This window comes from Malania oleifera, chromosome 7 (assembly GCF_029873635.1).
Source record: "Malania oleifera isolate guangnan ecotype guangnan chromosome 7, ASM2987363v1, whole genome shotgun sequence".
NCBI lineage: Eukaryota > Viridiplantae > Streptophyta > Magnoliopsida > Santalales > Ximeniaceae > Malania > Malania oleifera.
In genome coordinates, this window is record NC_080423.1 from 3,617,654 (window position 1) to 3,632,487 (window position 14,834).

The 14,834-nt window shown below is 37.7% G+C and overlaps 1 protein-coding gene across 2 annotated transcripts in view; it reads left to right on the top strand.

Annotated features, from left to right (window-relative positions):
- Nucleotides 1-7,139: 7,139 nt before the first annotated feature.
- LOC131160622 (CBS domain-containing protein CBSCBSPB3-like) overlaps nucleotides 7,140-14,834 on the top strand; it is a 39,951-nt gene continuing 32,256 nt past the window's right edge. Inside the window, exons 1-3 of one of the 2 annotated variants that reach the window (XM_058116465.1) lie at nucleotides 7,140-7,874; nucleotides 8,018-8,186; nucleotides 8,264-8,396. In XM_058116465.1, the coding sequence (XP_057972448.1) occupies nucleotides 7,732-7,874; nucleotides 8,018-8,186; nucleotides 8,264-8,396 (445 nt within the window). In that variant the 5' untranslated portion in view covers nucleotides 7,140-7,731. The remainder of the gene's footprint in view (nucleotides 7,875-8,017; nucleotides 8,187-8,263; nucleotides 8,397-14,834) is intronic. The other variant, XM_058116466.1, reaches the window with a different exon arrangement.

The following is a 14,834-nucleotide window of genomic DNA, read 5'->3' on the forward strand; positions in this document are numbered from 1 at the left end:
GAAACACTTTCATTAACATTCATTCAGATAACAGCGAAAACAGTAATCAATTCATGAAAGCCGTGGCAAGCAAGCAGTAAACATTGAAGCAAACGTAATTCATTAACAAATCTTCCGATGACATAGTGTACTTAGCGAGGGAGGCAAGTAGGCTAAGCACGTTGACAATTACTAGTGAGTTTTACAATGATTGATGAACACTCACCCTCCCCTAAAGAGGTTTTTATGTAATTATCATCCTGACACTAGGAAACATCAAAGTGACCGAGGAGTCATACTGCCTTATTTGGCTTACAAAGACTCTATTAGCAGAAAATAACCCTACACTAGTATTTACATGATGGAAACCCATCCTAAGCTCATGAGATAAGCGGTCACAGGCAAGCATAATGCCCTGAACAAGCTTAGCTCGTGACATTCTCCCCCACTTATGCGGTCGACGTCCTCATAGACTTTTGGTGGTAGGTACACTTCAAATTTTTCCTCGAATGGTTGAATATCTTCCGCAGAAATCCAGCTGATTACTTTGTCATTAAGGCATTTTCACTTCACTATGAACTTTTGCCGCTTCTTCCTTGAGGATATGAACTTTCTATTTGCAAGGATCTTTTCAACTTCATGTCTGTCAAGTTGCATTGTCTTCAATTCTGCGCTTGACTGACTGTTGCTCAGGTCGTTGGTGTTAGCGTTGAATGGCTTGAGGCAGTTGACATGAAACTGCGGTCTTCTCTCCTGATCTGCCCACTTCTTCTTCTGCTTAGAAGCTTTCTCCAGATAAGCTTGGACAAACTCTACATTTCGTCTCCATTCTCTGGTGAAGATGCACACCTTGGGACTCTTTCTTCTGTACGACTCGCCCATTGTGTGAGGTAGCAGCGACAGTTGGCCTGTAACAAGCTCAAAAGTGCTCTTGTTGGTTGTTGAGCTTCTTTGGGCATTGCCACAGAACGGAGCCACATCAAGTAGTTACGCACCATTCTTCTGGTTGTCGTTGACAAAATGGCACAAGTACTCATCTAGTAGCTCTCTGAATCTCTTCATCTGTTCGTCTGTCTGTCGGTGATAACTCGAAGAGATGTCAAGATGTGACCTGAATATCCTGAAAAACTCTGTCAAGAAGTTGTCAGTGAACATTAAATCTTGGTCACAAATAATAACTTGGGGAACACCCCAATGTTTCACAACAGTCACAAGGAGAAATTGTGTCGTCTCCTTTACCGAACAGTACTTTGGTGCGGCCATGAAAGTACCATACTTCTTTTGCTCTCCCTTGTCTTGTTGGCATGTGAGACAAGTTTTGGTATAATCAACCACATCATCCCGTGTGTGCGGCCAATAATACCTTCCCAGAAGTCCTGTCATTGGAGTCATTCTCTACGAATACCCCTCAACGAACTTCCTGCAGTATTTAGTAAGGCCAAGAAAGGAACGCAACTCCTTCACTGTCATGGGGATCTTCCGTTCTTGATTCATCCTTACCTTCTCCTTGCCCCTCCGGATATAACCTTGTTCAACCACTTGACCAAAGAATTTGTTGCTTCGCTGAGCGAAAGAGAAATTTTCCTTCTTCACATCCAGACTGTATCCCCTTAGCCTGTCGAACACCTTTCGTACATGCTCTTCATGTTTCCTTTGAAACAACACCGATGCTCCCAACAGTGTTTTGGAAGGGCGAACACATTTTTTCTTCCAATTCATCAAGTCACTTCCCCAACTCTACTATCTCTCGAGGCGCAATTCGACATGGGTCTTTAGTAGGTGGTTTCACTCCTGATAACAACTTGATCTCTTGCTCCACAGTCCGTCGTGGAGGCAAATTTTGAGGCAGCTTATCCGACAACACCTCCTTATCCTCATCCAACACCACTTGGATGGTCGTAGGCTCCAACTCTTGGCCTACTTCTTTGTCTACCACCACCGTGGCTAGACGTGTATGCTCACCCTTACCCAATCCTTCATTGAGTTGTATGGCTGAAAGGGACTTCCCGTCGTCTCCTTTCGTTGCAATGACTTGCACCATGCACGAGTGATCTCTCATCAGACACAGGGAACCAGCCGAAGGCATCAGCACTGCCCTCGTCCCCATTAGGAACTCCATTCCTAGAATGACTGGATAGTCATCCAATGGTACCGCTGTGAAATTCGCATGACCTTCCCACTGTCCAAGCTTTATAACCACTTGCTTGGCTACTCCCAGAGTAGGCTGGGCTACCGAGTTAACTGCTTTCACGCGTCCTGTATCCTTCTCTAAGGATAAGTTGAGTCTTCCTGCTTCCAACTGCGAAACAAAATTATGAGTAGCCCCCGTATCCACCATAGTGCAAGTACTTTTCCCATTTATCCTCAAGTCCACAAACATTAACCCCTCTGCTCGTGTAACTTTTAGTGTTTTTTCCTGCTTTTCCAATGCGCTCACCAGCCGCACTGAACCCACCCTCGGGGTGTCATCCTCTTCCACATCGTCTTCCACTGCCTGCACTGCAATGGAAGCTTGTAAAGCATTAAGTGATGCTTTGTGAGGGCACTTAAAAACTTTATGAGGACTTCGACATAAGAAACACTCAAGTTTACCATTTCCCTTAGGTGTGTTGAACCGTTGAGACGACGAAGCTTCCTTTGAGGTTGACGATTTAGAGTCGGCTCCCCCACTCTTGGGTTTGCCATTCTTGAAAGACTTTCCACTGTTTTCCTCTTCGCCAAACCGTTTGGACGAAGTGGTATCATCATCAGCGTAGTTAGTCAAGCATTCTGCAGCCGCTAGTGCAGTTGACAAGTCTTGAACCCTTTGCCTATGAAGTTCAGTCCTTGCCCATGGTTTCATCCCCTCAAGAAAATAGAACAACTTGTCCTTATCTGACATATCCCGAATATCCAACATTAAAGCAGAAAATTGTTTCACATATTCACTGATGGACCCTGTATGCTTGAGATCTCTCAGTTTTCTCTTTGCATTATACTCAACATTCTCATGAAATAATTGGGCCTTGAGCTCTCTCTTCAAGTTTGCCCAACTATCAATTATACAGCTTCCATTTTCAATTTCTTTGTACTTGGTACGCCAACATAGTTTGGTATCACCAATCAAGTACATCGTCGCAATATCCACCTTTGCTTGTTCTGAGGCCATCCTCACAACACGAAAGTACTGCTTCACCTCAAACAAGAGGTTCTCTAACTCCTTGGAATCTCTGGCACCCCCATACGTCCTGGTTTCTAGAACCTTGGTCTTGCTAACTCCCGGAGTGTTGGAGTTCCCCATAGCAAGAACCATCGGATTCACTTTTGGATCCAAATCATCCATCCGTGACTGCAAAGTTTCAACTATGTGGCAAAAGTCCTCTAACATGTCGCCTATCAAACTTGTTTGATGTTTTTGTGATCCCATCACCTCATCAACAAGTTCTCTCATCTGGGCCACCTCCGAGGCCATAATGTTGGTTGTTATCTCAACCTGTGCTTCCAGCACACTGATCCTCTCAGCAATGTTTGGTGCCATGGTCACTTACCAAAGCTTCCCAAATCCAACAATGAAGGCAATCGAATTCACGTAGTAACTCAACCTTGGGCTCTCACCAAGTGTCACCGACTTGGCTCTGATACCAAATGTCACGGTTCGACTATTTTCACACCGTTGTGAAGGGCCGTGCCGTGCTAGCTAAAACACTCTTGCTTAACTAGTTAGCCTATCGTTTACCAACATTCATCCACAAAGCACTTTCATTATCATTCATTCAGATAGTAGCGAAAACAGTAATCAATTCATGAAAGCCATGGCAAGCAAGTAGTAAACATTGAAGTAAACGTAATTCATTAACAAATCCTCCGTTGACACGGTGTACTTAGCGAGGGAGGCAAGTAGGCTAAGCACGTTGACAATTGCTAGTGAGTTTTACAATGATTGATAAACACTCACCCTCATCTAAAGAGGTTTTTATGTAATTATCATCCTGACACTAGGAAACATCAAAGTGACCGAGTAGTCATACTGCCTTATTTGGTTTACAAAGACTCTACTAGCAGAAAATAACCCTACACTAGTATTTACATGATGGAAACCCATCCTAAGCACACGAGATAAGCGGTCACAGGCAAGCATAATGCCCTGAACAAGCTTAGCTCGTGACACATGTGTCTGTCTACCTTGAAACTTTAAAGGTTTATTTTATGATTTATGGTCAACTTATTAGTTTTTAGTTACTTTATATGCACGTATAAATATCAAAACAATATCAAAAAAGGAGAATATGCATAATTGTGGATTATACACTTAAAACATCATCAAATGCAACCAAACATGTGTCTTTTGAGTGGGAAAATGTTGTGAAAATAACGCCTCTTCAAACAATGCACAGCGGAATAAACATTGTAAAGTATCAAATAATATCATATGCAATAATCTAAAATGGTGAAATACAGAATTATTCCACAACCATAACAATATAAAGAGAGTAATAATAAAGGCAACGACACCAGGAATTACATGGTTCAGCAAAGCCTACATTCACGGGAGCAATCGGCAAAAGATTTCACTATGAAAATCAAAGATACACACTCAATGATCTTCTCTCCTTCTCTCACCCCTGTCTTACTCTTTTACATATCAAAATATGGCCAAAAGAGTAATAATAAAGGCAACGACACCAGAAATTACGTGGTTCAGCAAAGCCTACATCCATGTGAGTAATCGGTAAGAGATTTCACTATAAAAATCAAAGATACACACTCAATGATTTTCTCTCCTTCTCTCACCCCTCTCTTACTCTCTTACATGTCAAAATATGCCTAGAAAAGCATATATAACAAGCTCTCGGAGGTTTTCCTCCAAATCCCCAACTGTCATAACGTTCAAATTCAAAATTCAAATAACTTCTCGTAGCCTAGGCACACTTGTCGACGAGAACATGGGATTCTTCTATGAGTCCAAAAAGCTCACTCGTCGACTAGTCTATCATCTTGTCGACGAGTCTTTTGCTTTGAGATTTTTTGGCTCTCGGTATCTACTCATCAACAAGCACAGGGCACTCATCAACGAGTCATTACTGTTGCACCAACATATGTTTTTCCTCCTTTTGTTTATAAGCCCCTATGAAGTATAAGAACTACACCATAAACAACAGAAAACAGTCCTCTAACTCTAATACTAATGTAGGTAGAGGAAGTGGCAGCTATCTCAAACATTATTGAAGTGAGTAGCTATAGTTCACTAGCCTTTAGGTGCCGTGTATTCTCTTTCAACCTTTAAAATTTTGTTGTATCTCCTATACACTTTATCAAATGGTGCTAAAGAGGACTACTAGAGTCCTCTTCCATGTTTTCTAGCACCGACACCATGAGCACTATGATGATACCTTAAGAAAGAGAAGTGTGATAAAAAAATTCAAAGGAAGGAGATAAAAGATTGTAGAAGGATTGGAAAAGAGAGATCACGATAAGCTCAATTCATCGTCCCTTTGCTCCCCATCCCTCTTATTCATATAACAAATCAAATTAAGTTTCAAAACAAATTTAAAAATTGCTTATAGAACAAGGATGACTCAAATTCTTAGACACTCTAATGGTCTAGTCTAATATCTCAAACTTATTTTCTACATGCCCAAATATTAATATGCCACTTTTTTTTTTTAAATCTAATATGGGACTCCATAGAGTAATTCTCGAATATCTAAAACTATAGAAACATAAAATGGTAGGTAGTCCAAATAAACCAAAAAAATAAATCACATTTTTAAGATTTAATTTTGTGCCAAAATTGTGCTAGCAAGTGCAATTTCGCAGGCTATATTGCACTTCTCTAATTATTTAATTATAAATAACACATATTCATATTTGTTACACCACCTCAACAAGTGTTTATGAATTTAATTGTGATTTGAGGATAAGAACATACCCCTAGAGACTCGGCCATCATCACATCCATCTCCTGGATTTTCAATCAAAATACGGTGTTGTAGTTGAGGCATTGATCTGTCCTTATGATTTTGACTAATAAGAATAACAACTAATAGATTTAGAGGCATATTTTAATTAATTTGCATAAGAGAGAAAGTTAACGAGGTACTAAAAGGTCTAAAATTAAAAGGGATTGTGAATAGGGACTCCTAGAATAATAGTACAAATAATGGATAATGGGTTTCACGTGGCATCTTCTTTAAAGATTAAACACATATAATTTCAATTTATCATTTTTGCAATGTTTTTAAATTCTATCATTTCATTTTAGTTCATTAATTAGATTTATCATAGTTCAAGCAAATTTTTTTATTTAGTCTCTCATTCATTCTAACTTCCTATCACCTCCTACGTTGGGGAGCACTTATTCAGAACAGGAAAAAAGAGATTGTGGGAAGGGTTTTGAAAAGCTAAATCCCCTATCTTTTTTGCTCCTTACCCCTCTAATTGGATAAAGATTGCTCAGATCCTAATCCCTAAAATAAAACACATTTGATTTGAAATTTTGACTCCATTGGAGTGGTATGATAATTGAACTTATTTTCTATATGAACAAATTGCATATTGCAAATGCAATTTGGTGGGCTATACCTACTCCAATTAATTAATTAGGAAAAAGTACATTATAGATTGAAAAGCAAAGAAGGAAAATATCCTGGACCCTCAAAACCCTAAGGTCAATTTTTTGGTAAATTTTTCAACTTAAAATAAAGAAAAAAATCCACAAAAACTAATGAAAATATTATTGTATAAATAAATAAACAGTATATTCATTATAATAAATCATAATTTGAAAAACAAGAAAACAAATTATAATATACACATAAATTAATCACATGTTTTATTTAAAAATATCTAGTCATTTAAAATTATATGTATTTTAATGTACACCCTAATACTTAACAACACGATAAAAAATATTTTTAATAGTTACATTTACTCTTTATTAATAATATTTTATTAATAAAATTATAAAAACATATATTACACCATTTAAAAAAATTAAATAGCAAATATCTCGCACAAATCTCTGCCAATAATTAAAAAAACTTTTCATAAGTGATAAGTGGAATTAAAATAAAAAAATTTGTCATATTTTTTAATACACTAAAATAAAAAAGAAAAAGAAAAATACACAGAAATTTTCTCATCATCCAAACATTTAATGCGGGGATATTATGCGACTTTGCATCGACAAAGAGACTATTTTATTATTATTTATTGTTTTTTTTAAGCCTCATGTACTCCTCTTCCCTCGAAAATTGAAGGCTCAGGCCCGTCCATTGCAATGCAAAGCAAGCGGGTTCAATAAGGAGGAAACAGAGCACGGCCAGAAATGGAAGGAGGAGGAAGCAAATCAGGAAATCTCCTGCGGAAGCCCCACCGCATCGGTTCCTGATCTGCATCATCATCTCCTCTCCTTCCTTCCCTAAAAAATTCAAGCTCAACCCCCTAACGTATCCATGGCAGTTACCCTCTCCCGCGTTTAATTCTTTGAGTGATAACTTCCATTTGTGAATTTCATGTTCTCATCTCTGATTGATTGACCCAAAAGGGAAAAAATTCCAATACCCAGATTGGAAAACCTGGAGTTCTTCCTGTTTTCTCCCCCTGAAGATTCGAGGGTAGAGGTGTTGGGCGAGTTTATCAGCTCCAAAACCCTAATCTCTCACTGTCTTCCAATCCTTTTTTTCTGCTGCTTTGTCGTCTGAAATCGTGGGTTTGTCGATTGGGTTTCTTCTTTCAAATCCCAATTCAAATTCGCCTTCGTAGGGAATCGAAATGAGCGGCCAAGTAGCTGCTCATGCGCCTAGGAGGACCGTCGCTACTCAGAGACGGGGTCCCTCCGCCGTCAGGAAGCTCGTTCCGTCCGAGAACGGCACCTCCAATGGAAACGTCACCAAACCACTTTCTCCTAATGAAGCGTGGGTTTCTAAAGCTTTCCCGTTTGTTTTTTGTTTTTTTTTTTCCTGTTTGTTTTTGATGGAGAATTACAGTTTCCGTTATGAGAAAGATGAGCGGAATTATTTGGATGTTTAATTCTGCCTTCTGTTCTTTGGTTGTTCAGTTCTGTAGGTGGCGACAGGACTGTGAAGAAGCTGAGGCTATCGAAGGCTCTTACGATTCCTGAGGGGACAACAGTTTCGGATGCTTGCCGGCGGATGTCAAGCCGCCGTGTTGATGCCGTTTTGTTGACAGATGCAAATGCTCTGCTTTCAGGAATTGTTACAGACAAGGTTTGAAGGAAATCATCTCTCTCTCTCTCTCTCTCTCTCTCATTGTCTTATTTAGCTTTGTATAATTTTATTGTCAGGATATTGCTTCTAGAGTTATTGCGGAGGGTTTGAGACCGGAGCAGACTGTTGTGTCTAAAATTATGACTCGCAATCCTATTTTTGTCAATTCTGATTCATTAGCCATTGATGCGCTCCAGAAGATGGTTCAGGGTTAGCTATATATATATATATATATATATATATGTATATTGTACTTTAGTTGTATATTTTGTCTTATTTCTACTTGCATACATTCTTATATCTGGCGTGTGTGGACAAAACAAAGTGATATTAATTGTTAAATTTCAAGTAGAGCATGCATGTGAAACAGCTCATTAGAAGTTTTGCATAAAAAAAGGGTAAATTTCATTGGTGATTATTGACTTTAACTTAATTTTGTAGAGGTTAGTACACTTTAAAAAGTTTTATCGAGTTCACTAAATGTTTCATATCATGTCAATGTCCATCATTCCATCCAATTTCAAGAAATCTGCATTAATGCTGCCAGTGCGGAGGGCTTTTTGCCTTCTTCTATGCCCTTGGGTCCACCTGGCTATGAGTGGGTGAACTTCATTCGAAATAACTTTCACTTTGTTAACCGATTCATTGCCTTCTTCGCTGTCCCTCTCCTTTCCTTCCACTTCATCTCCTCCAACAATCGTCAGAAGATGAACTTCCAATTCATTGCCGTCATCGTATTAGTGGTGTTGGCTGTCTTGGAGCAATGTGGGCAGAAGAAGCATATGAAAATCAACAGGAAGTCAGGAAGAAGAAGCAGAACTATTGGAGGAGAGGGAGTTTGGGTTTGGATCTTCTGATATGATCATGATTCCTTCTGTAGCTCACCCCTCCCTCAACTGCCATCCTAGCTGGTTCTTGCATTTCCCGCTGGCGTGTTCCTATCATCTTTTATGTGGGCCACCCTTTCACACACACACACACGTGCACAAGTTGTGGTGTGTGCTTTATATTTTCAAATTTAAAGGAGATATGGGAGTCTAGAAAATAGTGGGAAGTTATAAAATTTTTAAAATTTTAAAACTTAAATATTTTGTTAGATTACTTATATACTCATGATTAGAGTCTTGTATTTAAAAGATGACTGCATTGAGGGCATTTTAGAAAGAACAAAGGAAAAATATGCATGTTGAAAATTGTACCCTCTCCTCGTAATTAATAGTGTGTGTGTGTGTGTGTGTAAGAAATGCAAGAACCAGCTGGTTTGGGCATGAGGGGGTATACACATAGCTCTTCACCGGCTAAGCCAACCAGGTGCACGTTTCTTCCTCATATATATATATATATATATATATATGTGTGTGTGTGTGTGTGTGTGTGTGTGTAAAGGGTTGGTGTGCTAAAAGATGATAAGAACATGCCTATGCATTCTTTGGATTAGGAAGAAGAAAATGACAATGGAAGAAGAAGATTCAGAATCACTGAGCAAGGGAGTGGGTATGTGTCAATTTGGTGGGTGAGGAGATACTTGTTTGGAACAGTGATTGTTTGCGTGAATTTTTCTGGGATCAAGAGGGCAGAGAATTTTAATGCTGTGCAAAGGAGTGGACAGTGGAGCTATGGATTTTGGAGCATCTGAGAAAACCTTAGGGTGAGCAAATTCTTTGAATCGTTGAAAGCTGTGTGGATCAGCAGTGGAGCATCTACCTACATGTGAAGGGAACAGGAAGGCTTGGAAGCCAGTAGAATTGCTGTTTCAAGGTTTTGTTAAAGAGGTGAGGGGTGCAGCTCTATTTTATGGGTCGAAATATTTGTTGATGCCATGGAGTGCAATGAAATGGATGTCATGCTGAAGAATGAAGATGAGTTGTGGCACTGTGAGTATAAGCCCTGACTCCTGCTACTCGACGATTAGGTTTCTAACTAGTGCTCTAGTTGGGAAATTTACAGGTGACATATATGCCCACCATTTTGACTGGTGGGGAGGTAGAATATTGGGTGAATCAAGTTCTGGAGAGGGGTTTACTTGACCTTGATAAGAAGAAACTGATAAAAAATTTACTAAAATATGGAAACCAGATGTGGTTTGTTTATACAACAACAACAACAAAACCAAACCTTAGTCCCACTAAGTGGGGTCGGCTATATGAATCCTTTTCTGCCAATTTATGTGATCATGGACCATTTCTTTTGATAGATTTAAGGATATTAAATCCTTACTTACTATCTCCTCCCAAGTTATTTTAGGTCTACCCTTACCCTTTCTACTGCCCCTCACAGTAACTAAGTTACTCTTCCTCACAGGTGCACTATGTGGCCTACTTTGTAAGTGTCCATACCATCTGAGTCGTCACTCCCTTATCTTATCTTCTATAGGAGCTACACCTAACTTACCACGAATATGTTCATTCCTTAATCTATCTTTCAATGTTATACCACTCATCCATCTAAGCATTCTCATCTCGGCAACTTTTACTTTTTGGATATTATGTTTTTTTGTTGCTCAACATTCCGATCCATATAGGATAGCTGGTCTTATAGCCGGCCTATAAAACTTCCCTTTCAATTTTAAGGGTATTCTACGATCACATAGCACACTTGAAACACTTCTCCATTTTACCCAACCTGCTTTAACTCTATGCATTACATCATGTTCAATTTTTCCTTCAGCTTGCATAGTAGATCCAAGGTATTGAAATCTATAAGTGCTATTTATTTGTTCATCATCAAGTTTAACTTTGTCTCTAATATTCCTCCTATCATTACTAAAATTACATTTCATATATTCTGTCTTATTTCTACTTATCCTAAAGCCTCTATATTCCAAAGCTTTTCTCTATAATTCTAACTTAGCCTCTACTCCGTCTCTAGTTTCGTCAATTAATACAATATCATCTACAAACAACATACACCATGGAGCCTCCTTTTGAATACTCTTAGTCAATTGGTCCATCACTAAAGCAAAAAGATAAGGACTCAAAGCAGATCCTTGATGTACACCTATGGTGATTGGAAATTCTCTAGTTTCTCCATCTATAGTCCTTACATTAGTTATTATTCCATCGTACATATCCTTAATGACATCAGTATACTTACTACATACACCCTTTTTTTCTAAAACCCACCATAGAACTTTCCTAGGTATCCTATCATATGCTTTCTCAAGGTCAATAAAATCATATGCAAGTCCCTCTTCTTTTCCCTAAACTTTTCCATTTAATCTTCTTAAAAGATAAATAGCTTCTGTGGTAGATCTCCCAGGCATAAAACCAAATTGATTTTCTGAGATCTTCGTTTCTAACCTTAATCTTTGTTCAACTACCCTTTCCCATAGTTTCATTGTATGACTCATAAGTTTAATTCCACGATAGTTATTATAATTTTGAATATCTCCTTTATTTTTGTATATTGGTATTAAAGTACTTTTCCTCCATTCATTTGACATTTTCTTAGTTTTTAAAATTGTATTAAATAAATTTGTTAACCATATAATTCCGTTATCACCCAAGCATTTCCAAACTTCAATTGGGCTGTTATCTGGTCCCATAGCTTTCCCATTTTTCATTTTTTTTAGTGCAAACTTAACTTCGTTTTCTCTAATTTTGCAAATAAATTTTGTATTTTTAGTCTTTTCCTCATTTGACAATTCTAAGTTTAAGCATTCTATTTGGTTTTCGTTAAACAACTTACTAAAGTAACTTTGCCATCTTTCTTTAACATCTTCGTCCTTAACCAAGACAATATCATCCTCACTTTTTATACATTCTACATTTCCTAAGTCCTTGCTCTTTCTTTCTCTAGCTTTATCAAGTTTAAATATATCTCTTTCCCCTTCTTTTCTACTTAATCTATCATACAAACTATTAAATGATCTATATTTAGCTTCACTAATGGTCTTTTTTGCACTTTTTTTGCCTCTTTATATTTTTCAAAGTTATCTCTGTTTCTACATTTTTGCGACGTTTTATACCAAATTCTTTTTGTCTTTATGATTTTTTGTACATCTTTATCCCACCACCAACTCTCTTTGCTATTTGAGAATTTTCCCCTTGATTCATCTAAAATCTCTTTTGCTATCTTTTTAATAGAACTAGCCAAGGTCTTAAATTTCGATTTTGACTCAAATTTCGAAGCTCCAAAAGTACGGAAATTTCGACGAAAATTTTGATTTCGATTTGAAAAAATAACGGAAACTAGTAGTAAAGCATGGAATTCTTTGTGAAACTTTAGAAATGGTTTACAAACATAAATATATAAGTTTTGAGACTAATATATTACTAATTAAATACATCTATGTTTTGTATAAGGTGGAAAAGTTGTAAAATAGTATGTGTATCAAACATGTTTGTAAGATAATGTACATTAAACATATTCAGTTAATGCAAATGAAATTCATAAATCATTTAAATATTATTTATTATACAAATATTGATAATTTAGACATGAATGGTTAAATAAAATATTACTATAAGTTTATTTTTTCATATAATTTCAAAAGCACTTGTGATAACCTTTTGTTTCAATAAACTAAATAAAATAAATTAAAAGAGAAATTTCACTTCACTCTCGAGGTTTCGATAAATTTCGACAAATTTCGCTAAAATTTGAGGTTTTGATAAATTTCGGATGATTTGTTGAGATTTCGATGGAAATTACGCAAGACGGAAATCGACTGCCATTTCGATTTCGAAGGTGACGAAAATCGGAAATTTCGACAGTTTCATGGAAATTTAAGACCATGGAGCTAGCTAATCTATTCCAAAGAGTATTTGTATCTATCCCATCCTCTATGGTCCAATCTCCATCTCTGATAATTTTATCTTTGAATTTTATTATATTTTCTCCTTTTAGGTTCCACCATCTAGTTCTTTTACATTGATTTATTTTATCCTTTTTCTTCCATTTTTTAATACATATACCTAACACTAAGACTCTATGCCCTGGAATAACTTTACAATCCTTGCATGATAAACAATCTACCCTTCTAGTTAAAAAAAAATCTATTTGACTTCTATTTTGTCCACTTTTAAAGGTTATTAAGTGTTCTTCTCTCTTCTTAAAGTAAGTATTCATTATACTAAAATCATATGACATAGCGAAGTCTAAGATCATCTCCCCAGTCTCATTTTTGTCTTCATATCAATATCCTCTATATATCCTCTCATAATTTTTATTATTTCTTCCAATGTGTCCATTCAGATCTCTTCCTATAAATATTTTCTTAGTCCCTAGTATGCCTTGTATAATACTATCCATATTTTCTCAAAATTGTCTCTTAAGATTTTTGCTAAGCTGACTTGAGGAGCATAAGCACTAATGATATTTATTATCTCTTGTCCTAATACCATCTTGATTTTTATAATTCTCTCCCCTACTCTAGTTACATTCACAACGCTATCTTTTAAGTTTTTGTCTATAATAATGTCTACTTCATTTTTATGTTTTTCTTTTCCAGTGTACCAAAGTTTAAATCCTGATTTATCAATTTTTCTAGCTTTCTCCCCTACCCACTTAGTTTCTTTAAGGCAAATTATATTAATTCTTCTTCTGATCGTTGTATCCACAATTTCCATGCTTTTACCCGTAAGTGTCCCTATATTTCAAGTTGCTAATCTAATCCTAGTTTCCTGAACTAACGTCTTTACCTGCCCACGTCTAGAATAATGTAGGAACCCTCGCATATTTGACACCGTACCCGGGCGCCGACATGGCGCGTCGCTTTGGGGTGACGACCTAGCCCACCCTCGCCCACTTTTCGCTACACCCCGGTGGTTCAAGTGCAACGTGTCGCTCGTAGGGGACACCCCAGCAAATATTCGGTAAGGATTCATATTATAGTGATCTGACAAATTTTACGCTAGCTGTCAGCTACCTAACGCAACCCTCCTCCTTTACCTGGTCTTGGGACAGGCTGTGTGTGAAAAAATTAGGACATTAAGTGCATCAGAGGCGGAGTTAGATGTGGTTTGTTTATGGGAAGTCAAAATGGAAGAGGGCCTTAGGGGCTTAGTTCAGGCCATGTGGAGTGGCAGGAGGGTGGACTGGGGTTTTTTGGGGGGTTCAAGGCTAGGGGGTGGGGGTGCATTTTTATTGTGCAGGGCAGTTGAAGTATCAATAAATTGGAGTTATTTTCAAGATCATATTCAGAAGTATAAATAAAATGGACGTAATTTCATTATCATATCCCTTACCTTGTTGAATTATGGGTGTTCTTTGGTGTTTATAGGATGGTGTTTCTCAACTTAGACTTGGAGTTAGTTACCCTTGGTGCATGGGTAGAGACTATGCTGAGTGCATTTTCAGAACCAAAGGAAAGGCTGCACCAGAAAAACAGCTGAAATGAGGGAGTTCTCACAGGTTATCAATGAGCTCAGACTTACAGATTTTCCACAAGTTCTTCTTTAACTGCCCCTTTGGGGATGGCAGAGAAGAGCTTGCTTATCCAGGAGTGGCAGGTTTTTGGTCTATACTGATTGGGGGAGGGTCATAAATCTCAAGTGGGCTGACCTCTCTGGACCTTGCTCTGATCATGTTTTCCTCTTGCTTGTGTGCTGAGGATTGGCTAGAGGAAAATGCCCTTTTCAGTTTGATAGCATGCTTTTGGAAGAGGAGAATGCTAGGGAGTGGATTAAAAAATGGTTGAATGGTTAT